Raw genomic sequence first — 27,005 nt, 5'->3', positions numbered from 1 at the left:
AGATGTCACATGTGCTGTTAGACTAGCATACAAGATTCAAGATATTTTTATGTCACTCACCTCAGATGCCACAAAACCCATTCAGATCCATTAAGCTGTGAAGTGAGTGTGTTATATGAGAGTAAATTTGTGCAGCGTGTGGTACTGCAGTGTGGTGTTCATCCTCAACACTCCCCATTAGTCATAAAGCAGAGAGAAAGAATGAGAGAGAGCAAGACAAAGAGCTAAATATATGCAGAGACAGGGACAAAGAGATGGAGATGGAGAAACAAAGAGAAAGATAATGAAGGAGAGAGAAGAGTCAGGTTGAAGCTACAGTGTGGGACAAAGGGAAAAGTGTCAGTGGATAGATAGATAGATAGATAGATAGATGGGCAGGAGGATGGACAGACAGATAGACATACAGATACTTAGAGAGATGGATGGAAGGATAGATATATGGCTAAGTAGATAGATAGATAGATAGATAGATAGATGAACAAACAGATGGACAGAAAGATAGATAGATGAATGAACAAACAGATAGATAGATAGATAGATAGATAGATAGATAGATAGATGAACAAACAAACAGATGGATGGATGGATGGACAGATTGACAGATGGATGGATGGACAGATAGACAGACAAATAGATAGATAGATAGATTAACAAACAAACAGATAAACAGATGGCTGGATGGATGGACAGACTGACAGATGGGTGGATGGACAGATAGACAGACAGACAGATAGATAGATAGATAGATAGATAGATAGATAGATGAACAGACAGACAGACAGACAGACAGACAGACAGATAGATAGATAGATAGATAGATAGATGAACAGACAGACAGACAGACAGATAGATAGATAGATAGATAGATAGATAGATAGATAGATAGATGAACAGACAGACAGACAGACAGACAGACAGATAGATAGATAGATAGATAGATAGATAGATAGATAGATAGATGAACAGACAGACAGACAGACAGATAGATAGATAGATAGATAGATAGATAGATAGATAGATAGATGAACAGACAGACAGACAGACAGATAGATAGATAGATAGATAGATAGATAGATAGATAGATGAACAGACAGACAGACAGACAGACAGACAGATAGATAGATAGATAGATGAACAGACAGACAGACAGACAGACAGACAGATAGATAGATAGATAGATAGAGGGCTTTTCTGTTGTGTGATACTCCACGTCACTCTAAAAGCCGGTGGTGCGTAAAAACGGCCCGCGCGCATATGAGAGAGCACCTCTCTCTCTCTCTCTCTCACTCTCTCTCTCTCTCTCTCTCTCACTCTCTCTCTCTCTCTCTCTCTCTCTCTCACTGGAGAGTTTCTCATGCTCTGTCCGTTCGCCGCCATGAGCAGACTGAAGGCGCTGAGCGGGGCGACGCGGTATCGCGCGGCGCGTTAAGTGAACTGTGAGCTGCGGACATTCCCGCGTGAGTAAATGGGCTTGGAGGTTGACCGGGCGGAATGTAAAGGATCCCGTGAAGGATGGGAGGAAAAAGCTCCTCTGCTGCTGCGTTCCTGCTGCCGCCGCCGCCGCCGCTGCTGCTGCTGCTGCTCGCCTGCGTGCTCGCGTCTCCGGTCCGCGCCGGTAAGTGTGGCGTGTTTTTAACCGGCTACTACGTCTGCGGCACTGCATGCGTTTGGCTCCCAAACTAATGCGTGGCTGTTGCATCAAATGCAACCGGACATGTTGAGGATGCGGGCAGAGTAAATGGTGCACTACAACCTGTTCATCACATCCGTGCAAGAAGGACAGTAACGGTGTTTAATCCCGAACAGGAGGAAAAAATGCGATGTGCGCCTCAGTCCTGCAGCCTGTGTGTGTTTGCACTGATTCATCTTCCCATCTACTGATGACTATGGCTAGAGGTACCAGGTGGCAAATGCTAAGGAAGGAAGTTTGTAGGGAGCAAATCCGGTCTTACATTGAGCTTAATTTTATTCTGCTGATCTGATTGATTAAATGCACCCTATAAAGAGCTGTGTAGCCTAAAGCCCACTGCTGCATGCACAACCATTACCCTCTAAAACTGTGCTAAAGAAATGCATTAGACACAGCGTTTGGATTCCTCTGATCAATAAACAATCACCTGTGAGTTATTCACATTAGCTAAATGAATCTGCAGTTGTGTTGATTGCTCTCGATCTCTGTGTAAAAGATGCCAAATTCCCTGATGGTGAGGATGGATGATAATATTACATCCAAGAGAAGAGAACCAGAGTCATTACTGCTTACTATATTATCATGCACATAAAAATAATAATGATTTGAGCTTACTATCTGTATGGGAATATTAATTAATATGAAATATTAATTTAACTAATTTCACTTATTCCAACCTTACAGTTCATTAGTAATACTACAATTTTTTTTTTTTTAAAAATGCCAAATTTCCTACAAATTTAAAGATGCATGTATATTTCTGTGGACCAGTAACCATGCTAAAGTGGAGTAGAATCCAGATTACATGACTGAAATATCAACCAAAATATTAAAAATTCATAAATAATTGGAATTTCCATGTAAATTGATTGAGTGTATTCATGTGGAACTGAAATGCAGGCATTATTTTAATTTTTAAACCTAGACTAACTGGGGAAAAAAATGAATGACAAGTGCACTGAGAAAGGCATTTCTTTTTTTTTTTTTTTTAAAAAACAGAATATGTTTTCAGAGTAACCTTTTGAACCTCTTGGGTCATGACAGCGAACACAAACAGTCTGCGTTTCTCTTTCATGTGAAGTGGAGAGACTCCATCAGCCCTCATCATCGCTTTCATCAGGCGATGCAGCAGAGAACAGAGCTGATGTACATGTACACGGAGGGAACAAAACAAGGCCCGTTCACTCCTACGTTCACTCCATCACTTTCACGCCTTCACTTTATGCTCTGGGGGGAAAAACAAATCCAGTTTACAGGCAACCTGCATAACAAAGAGCTACAACAAAAGCAGGGGGTGATGCCAACAGGCAGCAAATGTACTCGAAGGCTGATTAACTCTGGAGGTGTTAGACTTTCGCTCCTCACCCGTTGAGATGTGTGTGATGATGAAAAACAGAGGCATGAAGCGCTCAGGTCGTCGCTTTGACTCACTAAATGGCTGTTGGGTCTGATACTCCTGAGAGGACACTGGAGTTTAAATGATACTGATATGACTACAAGACAATTTGTATGGTTTTAATCCTTCCAATACTACAAGAATTTATGTATGTCAAACAGGACGTGGAAATTAGGGAAAATTTTGGCAAATTGAAGCAGAATCTCTATATAATGTGTTAAAAGTAGACATAATTTTATATCTGGATTTATTGCGATGTGAAGATGATTCAACACAATTTGAATTTTTAAGAAAAAAGTACTAAATATTTATGACAATACTAAAGCTCCTTTCCACATACAGGTATAGCGTCTTTAAAATCTGTGTTTTTACACTATTTTAGGGTGTCTTTATTTTGGAGAGGGTCACTGGATTTGGCTTTTCTGACTAATTCTTCTATGAAAAATAATCTACGTTATACTTTTTTGATTAATTTTCATTTAGGATGCATTGCTCTTTTGCTTTTTGTCAATATCCTATGAGCACTGTGTTTTTAATAAAAAGAAAAATGAAAAAAATATATCAAACAACAAATTATTCATAAACTATCAGCATTTTTTTACTGACAATTCTGAAAAATGAATTTTACATCAAATTTGATCAGTTCTGCTTGGTTCTTCTTACAGATTAGCTTTTAACCAATCAGCTCACTAATAAAAAAAAATCACAGTGGCAGAGAAAAGTAGCACAACTGTTTGGTGTACAAAGCTCGTCTTTAATTTGATATGCTATTTTACTGTGTGTCAAATATTTGCAGATATTTATAGATACTTTTTAAATTGAAAAATTGGTGATGTAGTCAGTAGTGTTGCATCTCACAGCTTGAGGGCCACTGGTTTGATCCTGAGCTCAGGTTATTGTGTTTAGTGTTTCACATGTCCGCTCTGCGTCTGTGTGGGTTTATGTCAGGGTTCTCTGGTTTCCTCCCACGTCCCAAAAACATGTGAACTGACTACACTAAATTACCCCTAGGTGTGAATGTGTGTGCGTGGGCTGGCGTTCCAGTGTTCCCAGGTTTTAATGACTCATATATTAGAAATTTCCTAATTTCCAGAGCAGTTGTTAGCCATAACCAAGGACACTAATGGCACAGATATCATCAGCCCCTTAAACTCCCAGTTTTTATTCAGTAACTACAGTGAAACAAATTGAAAATGTGTGTATTTATGAGAGTGAGGAATTTCATCTGGACTTGGTGACAGCTCCTTGGATGTTAAGGGGTTAAACTCCAGAATGTCTTTGCTGACGGAGTCATCATGTCAGACTTGAAGAGAAAGTGACGCATTTGGCTGAGATTTTAAGTTCGGAGATCAGGGGCTTAATCCGCTCAGCCTGAACACTCGCAGTCACTCTGAAGTGCAGCCGACACTCACAATATATACGACACAATATGAGAAAAAAAGGCATCAGAAATGCACTGAAAGCATTTAGAAATCCATGGTAAGCACTTTTTCTGATATTACGTTTTCACAGAAGCATGACAATATCAGTAAAATTGCTCGGTTGTCATTCTACACCAGACTGTCTTCTTCAGTGATAATGTCTGCAGACACTTTTCAGAGTGGCGAGGCAGACAGGCGGTGAAATATTTAATAGCACAGTGCAGGACCATGTGATGAGAACGTGTCATGGCATCACCTTCAATTTTTTCTGTTATACTCTATATAACCATAAACAGTAATTTTGCTTTATTTTTCTGTTTGCTATAGGTATTATTGCACGTAATAACGCAGCACTATTGCTGGATGCTCGATTCTGTTTGGTCAGAAGGTGTTGATTTATTTTCAATAACAGCAGCACTGACAATTGTGCTGGCTGCAATACAAATCTCAATGCACTCATTCTAATAGATTATTGTTTCTATAACTTAATACGATATTGTTTCTATAACTTGCACAGGGACTTGTTGGATGCTTGACGTAAACAGGTTAAAAAACATGTAATTGTTAAAAATAACTGTGTAGCATGTCTGGAAGGAGTCTCCAGTGTCAGTGCTTTGTTACAGTCAGAGGTAAAGCTCTAACTTTAACTTTTCAGATATGGGAAAGTATTTCAGATAGTGTGCTCTATGGTTTCTCAGTAATATAACAAGCTGTGTTTTTTTTGTCTTATTAGCTTCAAAAAAGAGAGAATAAAAAGAGGCCGGTTAATGATTGACTGTTTATAGTTGCTATAATAAGAGGAATTAACTTGTTTTGTGGATGTTCTGCAACAGTAAATATACCTACAAATGGATATAAATTATGTTACTCTTTAATAAATATCGCTGCAGTTGTTGGTCCTCTTTTGATTGCTCCTGTTAGCGGTCACCACAGCGGATCATTGGTCCGCCTGTTTGACTTGGCACAGTTTTTACACCACATGCCCTTCCTGACACAGCCATCCCCAATTTTATCTGTGCTTGGGACCGGCACTGAGAGCACACCGTTGCACACAAACCCACGGGCTGGGGTCAGTTCGCTGGCCAGGAATCGAACCTGGGCCGCAGCGGTGAGAGCACTGTAGCCTCTAGTCCTCCAGGGACCCTTATAAATATTGCTGCAGTATAAGTGGAATAAAATAATTAGAGACATGCTGTCATAGGAAAATAATCAACTTTGAGGTGGTAACAGTAACTCTACTTCGCATCGAGGTGCATCGCATCACCTCATCATCAATTATTTTCCTATAACAGCATGTCGCATCGTATTTTACTCCTTACCTAGATAATGGAGTTTAAACTTATAGATACAGAAGCCCTGATTTACTAAGTTGCCAAGATGAGCTAATTTGCATGTGCAATCTTATAACTTGCTTGTTAGTAGATGTTTTGCATGAGATTTACAATTACGTGACTGATGTCATATGCAAAGTAGGAGAGAAGAAAACAATATTTAAATGAGGTTCTTGCATGATGAGTTTGGATCTTAGAGATACACCCAGAAACGTGCCGCATGTATGTAATTAGGTGTCAAGTACAATGCTGATTAAACGTGCTGAAAAACTGTCCACAATGCAACATGAACACACAATAAAAGAGTGTAGACATGAGTGCGCTCTGTTTTTAAGGTGCATTGGTGGCAATAGAGGCACAAACACGTCAAGTATTTAATCTAACTTCACTGTGTTCATGGCAGTAATAATTTCAAGATGTTTTATCTCATTATATTGAGATACTAAAACAATGTTTTGGAAATTTTCATAAAATAATGGTTTTATTTTGTCTTGTAATGGCAAAAACTGCTTTGTATAGATTTAATATCTGCCCTTTGGTGGTATTGATTTGCTCAACCAAGTGACATTTAGGCTGCAGTAAATCACACTGAAGGTGCTAAATTAATTTCTTTGCATAGACACCATGCTGTATTTCACACTTATAGGTAGAAATGCCCAGATATTCAAGGCAAACACACCAAATGGACATGCTGTTGTGTCTCATTTGAATTACGCATTCCTCCGTAGATCCTGGTAGGACATTAGTTTGCACATTTTGGTTGGTGTTATGAAGTTTAACAGGGTTTTTACCTACACAAACCTTTAGTAAATCATTGCTTCAGTGTACATACCATATAAATAAAAATACCAAACCAAGGGAATCAAGGGAACCTTTAAAATAATTTAAGGTACCTAATTGGACCTTAACAACCATTCTAAAATCCAATTAAAGGTACACCATATACACCATATAAATTTTTTCTAGATAAAAGATACATACATAAATCATGCACCCTTGATGGTACCAACCCAGCAATAAGGAAAAATACCTTGTTTTTCCTTAAAAAATACCTAAATTTCTTTCTATGAGTAAATTAGGAATCAGGTTATTCTCAGCATGTCACGTGCTCAGCAAATCTTTGCACAAGTTATCTTCTACAGTCGCTGAAATTGTCAAAGTTGAATATTTGCCTATTCTGAGCACTCTCTCCTCAGTAGCTGAGATATATCAGGGCAGATAGACACTTTGAAAAGGTCCATAATTACATTTCACTCTCAGAGACTATTCAAGGCTCATTCCTGTTCTCCATTTTGGGCACATTCACTGCGTAAGAAGTAATTGGTGTCAGAATTTTTCAAGAAATTTGGGACAAAGTCCGTCTCTGTGAAGATAATTCACTTTCACTGTGCAATTTTTATGGTCTTGACCTTTGTTATTACTCTGTAATACGTAATGGCTGATCTTTTGTGCAACATAACTGGCAGCATTTATTACCAGATTTCATGCACATATTTTCTGGCCCTTTAAATTCTACACTATATATAGATTTGACGTTTAGAACAGATGATATTACAGAGTGAATTAGTTTTTATCCATATGATCCATGTAATCCTTGACTGATGCACCCACTTACAACATCTAAACTTACATGTATAAATGGTTCACATTTACATAAGTGCAGCATTATGTAAGCTAATCACAGTGAGGTTGAGTTCACCGGCTGTGATTGGGCTGTATATAACTACTGTTACAGACGCATATCCGCTAATCAGACAGGTCTGGTTCCTCTTGCTTCACTCTCTTGTGGCTGATTATTCAGAAGTACCCTGAAAAGCTGTCTGCAATCAGATTTTGACACACGAACAATGCAACATTGTGCAGAATGTCTATGCTGACATGCTGCATCTGTAAGTTTCCTAAAATTTTGACGCATTACTTTTATACTTGGCAAGAGCCTTGCAAAATAGCCATAAGATCTCGACATGTTGTATGTTTTGTAGGTTTTGGACTGAAATCTGCAACAGTAAATACTTCCTTTAGGCTGCCCAGGCCAGAGATAGATGTTGGAAGGATGTATATTTACGAGACCTGGCATGGCCAAGGGCTCAGGAGGAAGTCGATCCATGCCAGGATCCTGAGCTTTCAGTCCTGGCAGAATAAATCACTGCAGCAGGCTCAGGTGGTGAAGTGGTGACCTGGCCATGTATCATCACCCAATCACACACACCGCCACTGAGAAACTGGCAAAAGGAAGCAGAAGGAGATGAAACTGTGTGAAACTGTGGACGAAAGGTCTTGGCGTGCTTTATAACTGACCATGCGTGTGGCTTCTAGTGTGAAAATGGACAATGCATACCCTGTAAAAATTCTAGGAGGTCACTATATGATTGCAGAATAATGCCAGAAATTGTATTAGTGTGATTTTTTTTTTTTTTTAGTATTTACAGGATTTTAACATTTGTGTTGGATACAGTTGACTTGGCGCTGCTGCTCTTATGTAGTTGCATGGTAAATATTTAGAGTATAGATTTGATTTTTGGTTTTTTTGCATCATTTTTTTGCATTTTTTTGCATGTTTTTTTTTCAGTCATCTAAATCCTGAGGACACTGCACTTGTGGCGCTGCAAAGTTACCAGCACCTGCGTGACCTAAAATCTCGCACCATACATATATATATATTTACATTTTCTACTGTAACCATATCCAGAGAAGAAAAATCTGGTCTCTCATGTACAATCGAATTATAGACAACTTGAAGAAAAACAGCATTATGAGCAACTGGCAACCAGAAAAACTCCCAAGTAAACATTGTCTCGTAAAAAGTTCAAGAGAGAACTTATTAGAAATCAGTAATGTGAAGCTAATTGTGCTTCCAAGCAACCAAGAAAAACTAACTTTATGTATTTAAGATATTTATACCACAGCGCTTCAGAATTCTTGATTCTGATTGGTCAGAAAGTGACTGATTTGCTTTAACTGCCCAGCTCTGACAGGTTTATATTAACACACGTGTTTTACTATGTCATCATTTCTATCATATCACTTCTATCATATCAAAGCTAACACAACGACTTGTATGGTGGATGCTTAAAAAAAACATTTAGAAATGTTGATATTTTGAAGATGTGAAGATTTTTTTTTTAAATGTCTATTTGGCATTTTTCAAAGGAGTCTCCAGTGTCGTCACATCACTGTAACAGGAAGAAGTAAAACTGAACCTAGGTTATACTTCACAGGAAAGTCTTCAGGAGTTATTAAGTGGTATTTTATTAGCTTTCTGGTTTCTCAGTAACATGACAAGCTCTGTTGTTTTTATTAACTTTAAGAGGGAGTTAAAAAGAGAGAATGGGATGTCTTGGTTTGAGCAGGTTGCACAGCATTAAATGTAACAATAAATGGATAAAAAAATAGTGTGGTGTGTTTTGTGGTATAAAAAACTGCATCCGCATTGGTCCGCATCACATTGATTAGTTTAATAAAACACCATGCCCCAAAGGGTATTATTCCTTACATACTGTGTATGTTAAGAAAATGGAATGTTGTAGTGTTTATCAGGGCCTCTCCACTGCTCAGTCACTAAAATAATTGCTACTTACAAGTCACTTCACTTAAAAAGGAACAACATGACCTCCTTATTTACCCCGATTTATTATTTATTATTTATTATTTATTTATTATACTCATTTTAATGCACATTATTCTAGGAAATATTCAGTATCCACATTCAGAAACTAATAGGAAATATCTGGAGGTACGAGACTGAGGACTGTAGGGGCATCTAAATGCAGTGATTAAATTATTCCCAAAATAAGGTTTTTTTTCTTTTTTGGTTTTGGTTTTGGTTTTGGTTTTTTTGCAGGCATCAGATTATTTTGTACATTTTGTAACAACACTTGAAGGCTTTCAAGTAGTTTAAGGACTAGTATTTACAGCCTTCTGGTCACTAATTCTAACCATGAAGCTGCCAATATCCCATAAGCATCATAAGTATATACGATTCAAATGTATGAAAACCACATTGAGCAGAGGAATATGCAAGAGATAGACAAGATAACAAGATAACAAGATAGAATTTGTTCATTATCTAATCTGTGAATTTGACTTCCTACCAACAAAGACTCAGGAATACCATCTTAAGAATAGCAGAAGATTAAAAAAGTGTGGAAGCTGGAGTGAGAAGATGGATTATGAGGTACAGTTTTGGGTAGACAAGAAGTCAATCAATGTGTTCAAAACACATTAGTCTTGAGAACAGACCATTACAGTTTGCTTAAGCACAATGTGTTCACAGGGAATACCGATCACCCATGAACATCCAGTGAGGCAATGAAATGTGTTAAACTAACTGAATGCAAAGCACTGCATAGGAAATGTCATCACTCAGCACTTTATTTTATATAAACTTTATCACCGTATCATAAATTTTGATTGCTAGGCAATAATCTCTTTTGTAGAAATGGCTATGTTACACATACAGGGTGGCCTTTATTTCTAGTAAATCAAACAATCATATAGTTGTATTGAACCAGGATTTACTGCTTCGCACAGTTTTAGGTTTCACAGTGAAACTGTACTGGGCATTATTGTTGAAATCTTATAGTCTTTGATGAACAAAGCAGACAACATCCCACCATTAAAGGTCTAGAGTTACAGGCGTAAAGATTGGGATTAATTGTCATCTGTACAGCTTCTGTCCTCAGGCCATGACTCTCAGAAACAAGGACCCTTCCAGTAACCCTCCTCTGAGACGTGTTATTAAGTGGTATTTTATTGTACACACAACTAAGACGTATGATATTAATAAACTCAACACCCTCAATACTACATGTTTGAGCTTTCCCACTCTATATATATATACTCATACACATATGACGTAATACACACACACTACTCCTATATATATATATATATATATATATATATATATATATATATATATATATATATATATATATATACACCCTTTGCTTTAAAAAAATCAGTAGTCTCAGGTACAGTTTGTGCAGTTTTATAAGGAATTTAGCTGGTAAGTTTTTCTGAGCATCTTGCAGCCACAGTTCTTCTGGAGAGTTTGACTGTTGCACTTGCTTTTTATTTTTGCAGCAAAACCCAGCAGCCTTCATTATGTTATTTGTCTGAAAAGCAGTCTCTTACATAATATGCTACTTTCTTTACTGACATACAAACATTATTCTGTAACATTTAATTTTGTGCTGGAAAACTAATGTTGGGAAATCTAAAATGTTTTTGTACTGATTTGATTATGCAGAAATCATAAAATAAAAACCTATAACAAAGTATGTACCAAAAAATAGGGTGTCTAAGACTTTTGCACAGTACATATACACAGTGTGTATGTATATATATGTGTATATATATATGGTTTTTGTTAGAAATTTGTTAGAAAATGTGCAAGCAGGTACAAACAAATGTAGTAACTGCACGAGTTAAAAAAAAAAAAAAAAAGGATTGCGCACATCTGTAGTTGAGAACAATTATGAACTGGAGTGATGTAGCTGAGGTTGAGGAACTGCTCGAGGCAGAACTCAAACACCATGCTGACAGTGCTGGCATTTCTACATCTGGGTTTTTTCCCCCAGGGTTTTCCAGTGTTTCCATGTGCATAGTTCCACCTAATATTACTGTATTACCAATACTAGTTTTTAGCCTTTATATTACTGGACTATTGACATTTGTACCAAGAAAAATATTTGTGCATTATGCACTTGGCAAATAAAAGATTCTGATTCTGTTACGGAAATAGCATGTGCATTCCCCACAGCATGATATCTTAAAGTCTGAATTTTGGCAAAAACAACAGTGTGTGTGTGTGTGTGTGTGTGTGTGTGTGTGTAAGGCTCTTTAATGCAGAATTTGGAGAACACATCTTTTAGCTGACCTGTTTTTTTAAATATTGTCCATATTTTAATGGATGTGAATTTAGGATAGTTTTATAAATAATGCAGTGCTGACTATCTGTGCTCCGAGAACTTTAGAGATAACTAGGTGCTAACTGAGGTGATTTATTCATCACTACGTTATTATGCAGACAAATGACACACACAGTCATAACAACGCAAAGCCTTTTCTCTGCATGATGCCTATTTTATGCAAAAAGACAAAATATACCACCAAAGAAAAGACGGCTGCATGCTTTTTATTTGCAGACTATTTAACACTCTAAAGCACATTCAGATACCAATCTAAGAGCTCCCACATGAGTAAATAAAAGTGGAGTGTAATGGAACTATCGATTGAGCGTGACCTCATACCAGGTTGAGCAGTGGAGTGTTTCCACAATCTGAAGCACACACACCATCCTATTTGGTGTTAGAAATGAGGGAAGAGAAAGAAGTGAAAAAAAAAAAAAACAGTCGGTGATATTTCCAGCTTTTACTTGTAAGATTTTTCTGTGTGTTGTCAGTCAAAGCTGTGGGGAGATGCAAGAGGATGCTCTCTCATCAACTTTCTGTCTCTGGTTTTGTGACTTTTGTCTTCAGACAGCCTATCCGCCCCACTGAATGTAACCATCAAGACCTTAGAGGGCAATGCGGCTGTGGTCACATGGGACATCCTCGAGGGAGATCCGGTCATCGGGTTTGCCATCACACAGCAGGTACTGATGCATCAAATGTGTTCAAAAGTCTCTTAGGTAATTCATTTTTGTCCGTGTGTATATTTAAGTATATTGTGTAGATACAGTATGTACAGTATATACAGGCTGAACATATTTTAGACATCGTGTAGAATCGCAGGCTTGTGTGTATGTGTGTGTGTGTGTGTGTGTGTGTGTGTGTGTGCAGTCTCGGGAGATGTGCCGCTACTCTGTGTGCTCCAGTAATGAAGAGCAGAATCACCATCTGTTGGAGCACAAAGTCATTACAGCTTGTCACCAAAGTCCCAGACCAAATGCTATCCCCGAGTTTCAATAACAAGCCAACAATGGCCTGTTCTACTTCCTTTCATTCCAGATTGCCAGGGCGGTTTCCTTATGAAGTAGTGGAGTTTTCCCTTTTTGCTCATTACTTTGCTGAGTACTAAAAGTAAAAGTCATCACCTTGTGACCATGACCACACATATGCAGCCTATAAAAGGCCCTTTCTATGTCACACTCATCCTCTTTCCCGGTCTCATTTTGGTTGGGGAAGTGGATTCAAAAAGCCGAGTATAAAGCTCTAATCCTATTGTTATGGTTAAAGTCCATTCCATTTTTTAATAATGGATTTGTGGTGCTTGGCAGGATGTTAAAATTTATATTTTTTAAATATTTTTTTCATAACCCAGATTAATACTTTTCCAGAACCTTGTCCTGGACTTGTTCTGAATGCACCAAAACTAATTTATGTGTAGATTCATGATATATAATCCCACTTAAGTCCAATTCAGTTCCAGGTTGTAACCCTACAAGATCTAAAAGGAAAAGTTCAAGATGGTGAAGACTTATGCAAGACACTGCAATACTAATTACCAAGGGCTAGCATTGCTTTTGAAAACTCTGTTCCACACTACACTAAGTTGCTGTTTTCCTTCATATGGCCACTTTTGGTTATGGGTTATACATTTCTGAGTCATGAAGGGGAGCCTGTTGTCAACAATATTACTGGATTACATGTTATCTATACAATCAGGGTCCCTGGAAGACTAGTAGTTAGGCCAAAGCGCTCTCACCGCTGCAGCCCGGGTTCGATTCCCGGCCAGGGAACCAGCCTCAGCTACTAGGGTTGTGCGCGCAACAGTGTGCTCTCAGTGCCGGTCCCAAGCCCGGATAAAAATTGGGGAGGGTTGCGTCAGGAAGGGCATCCGACATAAAAACCAACACCCATGTATGTGCCAAATCAAATACGTGGACCAATGATCCTTAGATGACCCCTAATGGGAGCAGCCGAAAGAGGAACAACAACATATGCTATCTATACAATGAGTGATCTGGAGAGTTATCCCAGTGTGCAAAATGATTCAAGTCCACTATAGAGTTTTGGATCTGTGCCAAGTGGAAAATATACAGCGCATTCATGAAATTCCACAATGCACTGTAATAGATTGTGTCCAACTATCATAACAAAATACATTAAAAAAAAAGTTTTTTTTTTTTAAATTAAATACTATAATTCACTGTGCCATTTGAAGATAACACATGACCTATGGGGACCTTATGGTGATTTTCAAAAGGAATACTTGAGTAAGATCACTATCTAAAATGATACTTTGGTACTGATAAATATTATTTTTCACATTCTTGCAACATATTTTTGCAGTGCCTGGGCCTCTCACATTTCTGTCTGCCTGTCTTGTTTATTTCAGAAGAAGGATGTGCGCATGATGCGCTTCATCCAGGAAGTGAACACTACCACTCGCTCGTGTGCATTATGGGATTTGGAGGCTGATACAGAGTATATTGTCCATGTGCAGTCCATCAGCATGAGTGGCACAAGCCCCCCCAGTGACCCTGTCCTCTTCCGCACACCAAAAGAGTCAGAAAAAATGGCCTCCAAAAGTCCTGGTAAGTCGAAGATAAACAGTCCCAGTGTTTTCCAATATAATGTTTTAACCCCTTCCTCTTTCAGAACTTCTTTACTGGCAAAGACAAAGTGGTGGAGGAAGCACAGAAACTTCACTTGAGCTCAAAGAAGAAATATACATTACGTAGACCAGTAAATATATTGTTACTGTTATGCTGCGTGTCCAAAAACTACACGTCTGCTTGAACTAAAGGATGAGTACTAAATTGTGTTTAAGGCTTCAAAGTAAATATAAATGTTATATGTATAATGTGGGTTTTCTTCGGGGTGTCTAGTTTCCTCCCATCTCCCAAAAACACTGTAGATTTACAGTGCAAAATCCATATTATTGGTCTATGTAAGGCAAAGCACCTGCATTTCAGGTGCCCCGTGTGAGGAGGTATATTTCTTAAAGAAGCACGTTTATATGTGGCAGACATACTGTATAAACTGGGATAAGTAAAATTAATATCCTAAATTCCAGCCATATATTTACACTTAAATTTGCTTAAGTATAAAATCTAAAAGTAAACGATTGATGCTTTTTCTTGCAGTTGACTTAAACTATAAATATACACAGCTAGTGAAGTCTAACGTCTTCAAAAATAATCAAGTACAAATACTCCAAATATATACTTAAGTACTATGTTCTGTGGATACGATATTGACCAGATGCATTAAAAACTGAGGCTCGGGTCAGAATATGATGAAAAGCATTAACATTGATTCATGCATAAACACAGCAGGTTGGCCATTATACAGCTACTCTAAAAATACACTCTAATTCAAAGTGAAAATGTCAGACTTTATTGCAGGACAGACTGCCTTCTCTGCACAACCCACAATATTTCCAGGTTTATGTTTTAAAATCCATTTAGTGACCGACATATTCATATAAACTTGTGGCAACCATTTTATTATACATTGGTGCTGATATTTCAGGTAGAGGTGAGGTGCTAGAGAATGATGCAAAACCATTATAGTAAGGTAGAAAAGCTCGAATGAAGATATGGTGCCAGCACCTTTTTACCACGAAATGTCTGAGAATGTGCAACATTTCTTTTGACTCCCACATCCATTTCTGAGAATGACCCAATGTTCTTTTCTTAAAACCTTTGACTATGAGTCATACGAAATGGTTTAGGCTTCAGGAGAACTTCTCAAGTCCAAGTGAACAGGCAAAAAAAGAAAAAAAAGAACATTTTCTGTAGGCAGCATAATAGATGAACAAGTGACACGTTGATTGCTCCTTTCAAAATTAATTACAACATTGACTGTGTACATAAGCAGCTGTGTTGTGTTGATCATAATGAGTTAAGTCGTTAGCATTTGCATATGTGATAGTTGATGGAAACGATTTTAAAGTTGCAGAAAACTGTTGCTTTTCTTGACTGAAGCAGAAATGTACATCGAATTATACAGAAATTATAGTAAACTGAGAAAATGTACAGCTAGTTTACACTCTTTTGATGCAATACGTCAATGGTGACAGGCAGGCGTTTACTAAAAACACTGTTCCATAATCATCCATTAGCACTTGAGTTGCTCTCCAGTTAATCGAGCAAGCAGTCTTCCGCTTCACTTCATTTCAAATAGCTCGAGGGTGGCTAATGAGCGCGGACAGTTAATCTTTTTCACCATACGCCTCCTGTTTCAAGGTGAAGTGGCTTCATGTTGCTTTTTGTTTGGGGCTTATGACATGCATCCGCATTGACAGGCAGATAAAAAAAATGCACAGCTTCAGAAGCATGAAGAAAATGATAACTTTTCTGCTTTAGCTGTAAGTGATAAGAGTGTTCCATCAATCCAGCTGGCCTGTCCTCCAGGGCTCATCAGAGGCTAACACAAATAGGGAATTCACAAATGATCTTAATTACCACCAGACGCTTTACATCTGCTGCCAAGAAGGATGGTCTCCTGATAGCAGACAGGACTTTAAAGACAGGAAGGGGAGAAGCATGTCCTGAAAGAAACCTTCAATTTCCAGTGGCTGATCACAGCTCATGATCAAAGTCCTCAAATACGCATTAGTCATCTCATTAGTAAACACAATATAGCTATCACTTACTTCACATCTGGCTGATGATTAAAAAAACTTTCCCTTTTAAAACATACTGTACAAGCCAAAAACTATTCTTAGGTAACCTTTAGAACTTAGCCATATTATGTGTCATGCTTGCTAAAATACAGCACCAACTGTGTTTCCTTTATCTTTCTCTTCGTAAGCATGTGTATGCCTTTGTGTGTCCTGTCAGATGAGGTGACAATGAAGGAGGTTGGCCAGGCTGCGCAGCTGAGGGCCGGAGAGCTGATCATCATAGTAGTGGTCCTGATCATGTGGGCAGGTAACAGATTTACACCAAGAGTTTTAATCAACAGCATTCTTCTTCTTCTTCTTATTATTATTATTATTTAGTAGTAGGAGTGGGTAATAGAAGTCTCAGTGCTGCCACCTTTCTCTACTCTTAGCAGTCTGAAACCCTAACTATGAAACTCTAACCCAAACTACGAATACTAGGCTAGCCGATAGTGTAGACCTAAGTCTACACAACTACACAGGTAATAATAATAATAATAATAATAATAATAATAATATTTTACTTTCCTGGCACAAATTTTTCCTCAAAGATCTCCAGCAAGAGTGGACAAATGCCACTTTTTCTCTACAATTTTCTCAAACTGAGAAGTAATATACTGTATACGGATGTAATAAAGCCAAAGAAAAAAATTAAAGAAAACAAACGTGTTACTAATGTGCCAGCTCTTCACAAGTAATAGTAGTAGCAGTAGGATTTACAGTTTTAATAGTAGCTGAAGTATTATTATTATTATTATTATTGCTTTTTCTACTACTACTACTACTAGTGTATTAGTAGTAAGTGTAGTTGTTGTAGTTGCTGTGATATTGTTGGATTCATCAGCTGCTCTCAAGAGTAAGTTTTGTACAATTTTTTCCCCACATTTTTCAACTTAAATTCAAATTCAAATTCAAATTCAAAGCATTTATTGTCATGTGCACAGTGAGGAAAAACAAGCAGACAGCATTCCTTTCCAAAATATATGGTCTCAAATATATCCAAACAAAACCAAGCATCTTTACACTCAGTCTGACAAATTAATGCATAAATGTTATCGTCATGTTCTGTGTGATATTAGTCATTATACTGGCCTGATTGTTTCAAGCCTAATCAGAGTTTATATCTTGCTTCAGATTGTGACTTTGCATCATAATTTCTATCCAACATCCCAAGGACATTTTGTTTTTCAATCCAAATGTGATTTAAAAAGACCAATTTGGAGGAAAATGAGCCAACGTGGTACCGCTCCTGATGTGTATTCTGAGATTGATTAGATAGTCTTCTTTAGTGCTGTGCAGTATATTATTTGTAAATCATTATTGCAATATTTCCATTTGTATTGTGCTCTCATAAGGATGCAATTAATAAATAACCCAAATGTGTCCCGGCTGAATGGTGTATAAGGGAGAGAAAGAGCAATAGATAGAAAGAGACAGAGAGAGAGAGAGGAGTTTCCGAGTTTCTTTGGTCTAATTGGACCACAGCGGGTTTCCTTTCTCTGTGTAGACCATATCAGGCAGGAAAAAAAAGAACCAGATTAGTGTTTCCCAGGCACTGAAAGGGAATAAGCCCCTGTTGTGCAGTGTGTTAGTGTTTTCCCTGCTCTACCACCTGACTCAACTCTGGCTAATTAACAAGCCCTTCGTTAGGTTGAAATGAGAAAACGTGAAATTGTGCAGAATAAATACTCAAAACTGACATTTGTGGTACAACTAAGAAAAACAAAAGCCATCTTCACACCTCTAGAGCTCATTTATAATTGGTTTGTAATGTTTGCCCAAATGTACAGAGATCCATCTTCAGCTTTTCTATTATCTCCTTTCTCCTTCTGACATCCCCCATCCATCACTATCCCTGACTCCCTCTCTCCACTTCAGGCTTTTTCAAGCCCAGCTTTCCAATAAAACGCTCTAGCCATTTCCTCTTGAGGAAACTCCCAATCGCCATCGTAATTAGCTTGAATGAAGTTTGCTAGATGAGTGTTAGATGAAGGATGAAGGATGAAGACTTCAGGAGTAGAACTTACCCAGAAGCCACTGTAGTCTTAAGCCATTGTCTTTTCAAAACTCCTCTTCATATTCTCTCTTATTGTAATCATAGTCAACAAATCTAATATTAAAAAAAAAATCTATGTACAGCATTTGTTTTTTCTACTGTATATTGAACTTGGGTTTTATGATGCCATCTATACATCATAGCTGGTTTATTTGGTTAAGCTTGGTTAATGTTGGCTAGTTAGCAGGCAAGCTAGTTAGTGCACAATATGACATGCTCAGAGGAAAGTGCTGCATGTAAACTACCCATAATTATGTTAGCATGTCACATTAAAATAAGGAAAGCCTATAAGTAATGCTCTGCTACGTTCACTACTATCACATTCTTTGTTTGAGCCTGAAAAAACTTTGACATGACATTTACATTTGCAGCATTTTAGCAGATGTTCTCATCCAGAGAGACTTACAGAAGAGCTTTGTAGTCTCCATTAGAAACATATCTTCATGCTAGTTCAATAGGTCAGGGTCTATGGATACCATCAAGCTAAACATGAATCAATAGAAACATGAGATATGCACTCACTAACACAAACCTACTTAGAGCACCTGATAGCAACCATGAACAAATATTTGAAACAGCCTAATTTAAGCACATCATGAGGAAACTAAAATAAAATCGACTTTGAAAGTACATTGAAAAATACGTTGAATTTTTTTGGTTCAGAACAGTGACCAAGGAGCAGGATGTGCCTCAAGGTGTTATCAAACAAGGCTATGAAAACCAGCCAAGCTGTAAAATAGCCAAGCTTTGGGGTCTGTGGAATTTTTTTCCAAAGGAAGGATCTCAAAATCAGAAAAGATTAAGTACCCCTGCCATAGCCAACAACAGACATGCTCAGTTTTGGTCTTATTAGCCATGTTTGGTGAGTCATGAACTGAAGTCACTGAGGCCATGACTGGATTTGGGGCTGCTTCAAATTCGAACTTTCTCTTTACAGGTGTGATAGCTCTCTTCTGCCGTCAGTATGACATCATAAAGGACAACGAGCCCAACAACAACAAGGACAAAGCCAAGAACTCGTCGGAGTGCAGCACCCCCGAGCATCCTACAGGGGGCCTACTGCGCAGCAAGGTCTAACCGACCACTGGCAATAACAGGCTTCAGCCTCAGGACATGTATGTCTATTTATACTCATATGATATATTCCATACATTTATGTAGCCCAAAGCTTACTTTTCACCAAATGTTTAAAGCCCCTGTCAACTTATTTTTATAATTAGCTTTTTTTTATTAGATGTAGTACATTTACCACCGCAAAAGAAAGAATGAGGGTTTTTTTTTTCAGCTGAGAGTTTCTTATTTCTGAGTTTCTTTTTTTTTTCCTGATGCTTTCATCTGGCCAATTAGAGTTAGCTGGGACTATAACAATCAGAATCCATCTGTATACCATCTGCTTACTGTGTAAGTGAAACTGCAGCATTTTATAAACAGAATCTTAATGTAATAGGGTATGTTTGAATACAGCGATGTGAATACGGTTGCTTTATTAGAAGGCAGAGTGGCAGACCGTTCCAAGAACGTGAGACTGAGACAGAATCAAAGGACAGGCAAAAAGGTCATTTGATCAGCAAAAAGTATAACAAGGAATATCAAAAAATCACAAAACTAGGAACAATAGCGAGGACAATATACTGATAAAGCAACAACAATTAACAAAGGCTTGTGACTGAACGATACTTTGTATTGTGTATATGTTTGGAGTGAGTATACATAAGGTGGTGTGATGATTACGTCAGGGTGTCTTCAATCAGAAGTCTGGTGTCTGTGAGCGTGACAGTGACTGTAGGTGCATCTCAATCAGCTCCCTATCTGAATCAGTATATCGTGTACACGGGTTGGGGCACTGGTAAGGACCCTGGCTCACTACACACTGGGACACTGACGACTCAACATGACTATGTCCTTGTGCTGTAAAACGTCACCACTGGCATTTATCAACAGCAGGCAGGACCGAAATTCTTTCTGACATTATATGTCATATAAATATGTTATCTTAATCATAGGCTAGCTAGGACCATAGGCTAGGTAGTGGATTTTTAAAATTAACACTTAAACACTTAAAAGTCGTTAGCCTCAAACAAACCGTATATAGAACATCAAATAAAGTTAAAAATTGCTAACGTAAGTAATCATTTGAGAGCTAAAACAATGACAACAAGCTACTTACATTTGTAGAGGAAGTTGGCCGAGAGTTTGTCCGCCATGTTTTTGAGCTGAGAGGCTTCAGGAAATACGACATTATTTCCATTAAGGGAACATAATGAGCATCGATGCTCCCTGGTTTTTGCAGTGCATTGTGGGATTTTTTTAGGGAGTGAAAGTTCTAGTGCACTGAAAGGATTTTGCATTGCGATTTTGGTTGAGACAACCCTTAAAATGGCCGACTCCCTGATCAGAGCCCTGACTGCTGAACTAGGGAGCTGATTGATATGAACCCTGTGTGTGCTGGGAATTGGAGTCTGTGGCAGCCATGTTTGTAGGCAGTGGTGCATTGTGGGAATTGGAGTCTGTTGTCAATTCCAATTTTTTTTTTTTTTAATTACTAGAGTGGCTACACAACAGTTCAGGTAGGCAAGGTTTATTTTTTTGTCTAATAAACCTGGTATTGTTTTAGTCATATTATTTAGACATGGGTGTGGTAACATTTCACGACATTACAAATTAAAACATATGCAACCTTAATCTGATTTTGAACCAGACTTCCAGGTAACACCGGATAGTGGGATTATATATTATTACAGTATACAGGTGTAGAAGAGTAAAGACAGACAAACAGTACTAAGAGTGTTGAAAGGATGTTCAGTACAAGTATATAGTGAATGAGTCATGGGATGAGCATAGGACAGTCTTTATGATTACAGCAGCAGCTCTTAGGAACAAATCTACAGTAGCCAGATGAGATTATTGACTGAAGAAAGGCTGAGACTTGGGCATAAACTGTTAATGACAGAACACATCAGTGACTGTAATACAGTTAGGATTTGAGTTCTCCAATGGATCAGGGAAAGAAAGAGTTCAGCAAGTATATCAGAAGAAGAGCTACAAAAAATCACCTCCAACCCCTAACACTCTAGCATACCTCACATTCCAACCACATCCCTCTGGCAAACAATACACACTCCCAATCACCACAACAACTTACTTCAGGAACTCTTTCTTTCCCTGATCCAAAAAAAGTGATACCAAAGATCCAGTTATTTTATATTTATTATTAGATCTTTGGTATCACTTTTTTTTTCATCTGAAACCATGTTGCCAGAGGCTTTAACCTATTCAGCCGAGTTCTGATTCAAATTCTGTCTGCAATGCTCTGACATACGTTGGTTATCTTTTGGCTCCTTACTGTTGATGTGTCCTCCCACAGAGCTGAGACATACCGGAAAGCCATCAAATGACATTATTGTGAAACAAGAGTGCCCATCTTCATTTGAAAGGACTCTTTAATATCGCATCCTATCAACAAATACGGACCCCTTGGTGCTTGTCTATGAAGTACACAAAGACAATGATACACTCGAGCACATTTGACGAGTACACTTGAGCACATCTGAAGACTGAAGTGAAGACCTGAGAATTGAAAACTGCATGACCGGGCGTTCCCTTGGGTCTGGCTCCAAACAGAGATGTTCCCTAAGCTCTGAGAAGAGAGAGCCAGAAATCCCAGGACACTCTGCCTCCAGCGCCACCTCGCACAGATAAGCAAAATGTGTCATCGCCTTTGAGGGAAGACGATAATAAACCAGAATCGTGCTATGAATGAAGGGGAACAATTTTTTCCCCCCAAGCATTCTCTTCTTATCAGTGCTGAAACAGGATCATATGAGGAAGGGGATAAACTGAAGCTATTTCACATATCTCTCCGTCTTTCTCTCTGCATATTCTCTCTTATTTTTTTATCTCTTTCTATGCCATTTGGTTCCTCTTTTTACGTCATACTTTTCCTTTTCTTTCCATTCATTTTTCCTTGCTTGAGGTTTTCTTTTTCACCCTGAAAAGGAGTCACCGCTGTAAATGTGATAATGTGTATTGGTGCAGTGCGATCTCTCTCTCCATAAGCACTCTCTCGCTCTCAGGGCATCCGAGTTAAAATCCAGAGGATGAATAATACAGTGGCTCACGCTGAACCTCATCCATCATACCATCCACACCAATCCCATCGCGATATATAGACGATATATTCGTATATTATATTAATACAGTGATGGAGAATATATTTAATCACTCGTGCGTCTTGAGTAACTCAAAAGCTTGCTGTCAATGATGAGTATATAAATGTAGAGTATAAGTTATTTTGCTCCTCATTACCTGGTAACGGTCTTGTTTTATGAGTACTGCTATAATTATGCTTCTGCTGTGACGTATGGCTCCATTAGAGATTCCGGTGCCTTTCCTCCAAAGCGTTTCCTTGCCAGTGTCCCATCTCCTTCAAGACCTTCAACGCCCTCTTGTCTCATTCTTGTGTAATAAATTTTCCGTTTGACAGTTTAAGTGAAGTATGCGAGATGAGGGAGAGGCTTGACAGCGCGTTATTGGAGTGTCAGGACAGATGGACTTGTCACTTAGAGCACAGTCACTGACGCGGACGTCGTCCTCCTGGGACAAACTCAACAAGTCGTCAGTTTGCAGGAAGCAATAAGAACATGCTTAATGCAGGCCAGAGGTCTAGAAAGAATTGATTTGTACCATGACAGGACATGCAGATATCCTAGGGAATATGTCTAAAAGAGCAGTACAGTTTTGCTATACAACCATAATAATGCATCGGTAGTATGACGCTACAATTAATGGGGATTTATTTACCATTTAGACCCATGAGTTAGTTTGTATGTTCTGGAATAAGGACCAAACTATTACTTAAATAAGATGCTTTTTCGTAATATGTGTTATTTATAAATGAGTCTATAATTATTAGGGATGCCAGCCAGTCGAACCATTTTTCAGACCAAGCTTGAGTACGTGTTTTTTTGGTACTCGTCAATACCGATAACGAAATGCATAACCTACTTATTATTTATCAATCAGGGACGTCAGAGAATATTTTATTTAGCTCTGTTTATGTTTTCACACAGATGCTTGTTCATGCACTTTCACCACTAGACTTGTTCTATATAATGTTGATTTTAAATGAAGTGCATTAGCAAGCTACATTAGTTACTTTGGATTGTGTTGGATTGCAGTGCAGAGCAGGTTTTGTTCCACTTTTGAAAAGTGCTTCTGTACAGCTGTAATTAAAGTACGTTTCATTCTTCACTGGTTTGGAATCCTTCGTTATCAAAAGCTGATGATGGCTGATCGTCAAGAACAACATACTGGGTAAGTGCTGCTATTTTTTCTCATTGTCTCACCTAGCCAGCGTTTGCTGCTAGCACTGAACTCCTCGAGCTGGCTTTCATGTTCAAGTAACCTGATTTTTTTTTTTTCAGGTTACTTGTATTGTAGAAATATGCTGTAGTTCCTCCTCTTGATATTTTCACAAAGCACAGTTTGCAGTCTGCTTTGATTGCTATCATTAATCGTGATGTACGTCCAGATCACTGCCTTTTCGTTGCCTGTTCTTCAGTGCACACTGTACACTAGGCTCACGTCACACAGTATCGTAATATCACGTAGTATCGGATGTTGGTATTAGAGCAATTTACCAGTATGAGTATGAATTAATGAGCATGGAATAAATGAGCATGGTATATCTATATCGGGTAGCATCCCTAATCATTATAATTACTATAATTTGGCAATCTGGCTGCATGATGTGCATATTAGCAATAATAATATTGCTACATACTGCGATTGTAAAATTCTCTGTGATATTCTAATCAGGATAACAGCACATGATAAGCTACTTGGTGACATGTCCAAGGGCTCATTTATGTATTTATTACATATTTCAGCCGTCAGAGATATCAGTATCGCAATTTCCAATCCTGAGATAGCATTTAAGAAACCGTATATCATGCAGCCCTTCTCAGCAGCAATTTGTATTCAGCCATGTCACTGATTGATGGCAGTGTTAATCAAGTGGGTTGAAGGGTACTTGAAGGAGTCTCACTGCATTTAAACACTCTCCCAGTCCAGACATACGGCCATTACATTGTCATGGCGGCAGCCTAACGGACCGTCCTCACGCTCCGCGAGTCATCTGTTCCTTCATTTTTCATGCCATCCCTCCCACTGCCACGGAAGAAACTCGATACTTCTCCTCTAATGACTGCTAATTAACCTTGGCCGCGGGGAGAAAGCAGGAGGGCCGCCGGCTGAAAAATGGCCGACATCAATATCGTGTCTGGGCAGCTTACATAAGGCAGAGAGGATTATGCTTTCACCTCCACAGATCATCACTTTCCTACTGCTAGTTTCTGCTCCAGCAGATACAATGGGAGACACTGAATGAGAATGAGGCCACAGTGTTCCTAAGCAATGTTCTGCTGTATTGACCAGAGACGATGTCCCACTCATGACCCACAAAATAATCAGAGAGGCAAACTCTCCTCTCAGTCCCAAACTGGATCACAAGCAGAAATGGTTTTGTTATAGACATTTACACTTCTAGCCTTCAAAACTGTCTGGCTCTTTGAATTTAAAATCACTTCCATAATAAGAGACTGCAAGTAAGAACGTGAAATGTCTGACTCTTAGTAATTCTTTTGTAAAGTCTTATGTAGGACGGTTTCAAATTTTCTGAGGACGTACTTGAACACTGCTCATGTCCTGTTTTACTCTAGACATAAAAGAAAAACTTTCTATGACTATTTCTCTTTCATATCTATAATTAACTATGAACTCATTCATATCATGTTATGCATTCATAAGGCATTATACACATTGGTATAATTATCTATATATGCATTAGGAATTGTTAACATGATGCATTATAAGCAGTATTCATAACATATTACAACACTGTTAAGAAATCCAACCTCATCTTGCCTAGTGCATTGTAAGAGCTGTTGATTTTTTCCCCCCTTTAATAAATGAATTTATCAAGAAATCATACTGCAAAACTTTACAACTGCTGAAAGAATACTCTATGTGCAGTGTAGTTTTGGGCTTGATGCCATGGATTTAATTCATGGTTTTGTGTAAAATAGAACTCATTTTACTTAGAGCTCAGAAATACAAAATGAAAGGTATTATAATTAGGTTATAATATCATATGTCAGTCAATAATCTACACTCACAAATTAAATGTATATAAATTCAGTGTGACCATAATGCTCTAAGCAAACTGGAGCTGAGTTTTCTTGGTATTGGTGGTATAATGTGTTATAAACACTGCTTACAATGCATTCTATTTAATTTATAAATACATTAATAGATATTGCTATGAACTGTAATGCCATTTCATAAATAATTATAACAATGCTTATAATGTAATTTTACATTATAAAATGTTGTGAATGTATTCATAATATGCCATATAAACATGTTATGAATATAATAATAATAATAATAATAATAATAATAATACACATGGCCTTCTTCATAGAAAAAGTTACCAGACTAACCTTATTGAAAGGTTTATATACAGTACCAGTCAAAAGTTTGAACACACGTACTCACAGCTCCACGGTCCCTGGTTCGATTCTGAGCTTGGGTTACTGCCTTTGTGTAGTTTCACATGTTCTCTGTCTTCGTTTCCTCTGTGTTCTCCGGTTTCCTTCCACCTCCCAAAAACATGCAGAAAAAACAAGCCAGTATGACCCTGACCAGGATAAAACAATTACTTAAGATGAATAAATGAATGAAGATGATTGTTATAAAATGTTATTATATCTGATGCTGAAAAAACTATGATGTTCCAATGAAATGAAATTGTGCAAATTCTCTGTAATAAATTCTTTGTAAATATTTTCACACTCATAGCATTCTCAGCATTTATAATGGAGGCTTTTCCAACAGTGCTGAAGACATTCTCACACATGCTCAGCACTTGTTGCCTCCTTTTCCTCCCATGACTGTGAAGGTCAGGTCATTTTATGTAACTTTATATTTAAAACTGGCTTAGAAACATATTTCAAGCATTTTCCTCAAACTCTTGGCTTATGGTTCAGTTAATCATATTAGTGCTTATTACTATTCTTTAAATAATTTTAATAAAAATGTGTAGTTATGAGAATGAGGCATGCAAGTCTGATGGATTCTGGGAGTTTAATGTATCTTCAGATCAAGACGATGATGAAATACATTTCAATCATGTGTTCTTAAACTTTTGATTGGTACTGCATATTTCATTTCTACTTCTACATATATTTATTCTGTTATATGTATTAAGCCAAACTGTCCCACCAGCAAATGAATCGGACTGTGTGATATATCACCACAGCTGCAGTGTATCATTTCCAATTCACTTGAAATGACCTATATACAGTGACTATATTTTACAAGATGTAATAAAAATACAATAAGCATGTGTTTTTCGTTTAGGCTGATTAATGAAACGTTACAATTTGATTATCAGAAAAGAGAGGAAATATTTTTGGCTGTTTTAATCACACAACAAAAAACTGACATCTCAAATATAGTCAAATTTATCTAGTATTTCCTATTATAGTTTTTA

The 27,005-nt window shown here is 37.8% G+C and overlaps 1 protein-coding gene across 3 annotated transcripts; it reads left to right on the top strand.

Moving 5' to 3' along the window:
* Positions 1–1,327: 1,327 nt before the first annotated feature.
* On the top strand, positions 1,328–27,005 carry fndc5b (fibronectin type III domain containing 5b). Of its 3 annotated transcripts, none has more exons than XM_053231486.1 (6): positions 1,328–1,615; positions 12,321–12,436; positions 14,122–14,320; positions 16,574–16,663; positions 19,389–19,566; positions 21,816–27,005. In XM_053231486.1, the coding sequence occupies exons 1-5, from the start codon at positions 1,513–1,515 to the stop codon at positions 19,526–19,528; spliced, it is 648 nt and encodes a 215-aa protein (XP_053087461.1). In that variant the 5' UTR covers positions 1,328–1,512; the 3' UTR covers positions 19,529–19,566; positions 21,816–27,005. The 3 variants fall into 3 exon arrangements, with proteins under 3 accessions (XP_053087461.1, XP_053087463.1, XP_053087462.1); XM_053231488.1 differs by having other exon boundaries at positions 1,449–1,615; positions 12,325–12,436; XM_053231487.1 differs by lacking the exon at positions 1,328–1,615 and adding an exon at positions 11,909–12,219.

Source organism: Pangasianodon hypophthalmus, chromosome 29 (genome assembly GCF_027358585.1).
Source record: "Pangasianodon hypophthalmus isolate fPanHyp1 chromosome 29, fPanHyp1.pri, whole genome shotgun sequence".
In the NCBI taxonomy this organism is placed as follows: domain Eukaryota; kingdom Metazoa; phylum Chordata; class Actinopteri; order Siluriformes; family Pangasiidae; genus Pangasianodon; species Pangasianodon hypophthalmus.
Note: the sequence above shows the minus strand (reverse complement) of the source record. Positions and strands in the feature narration are given on the sequence as shown.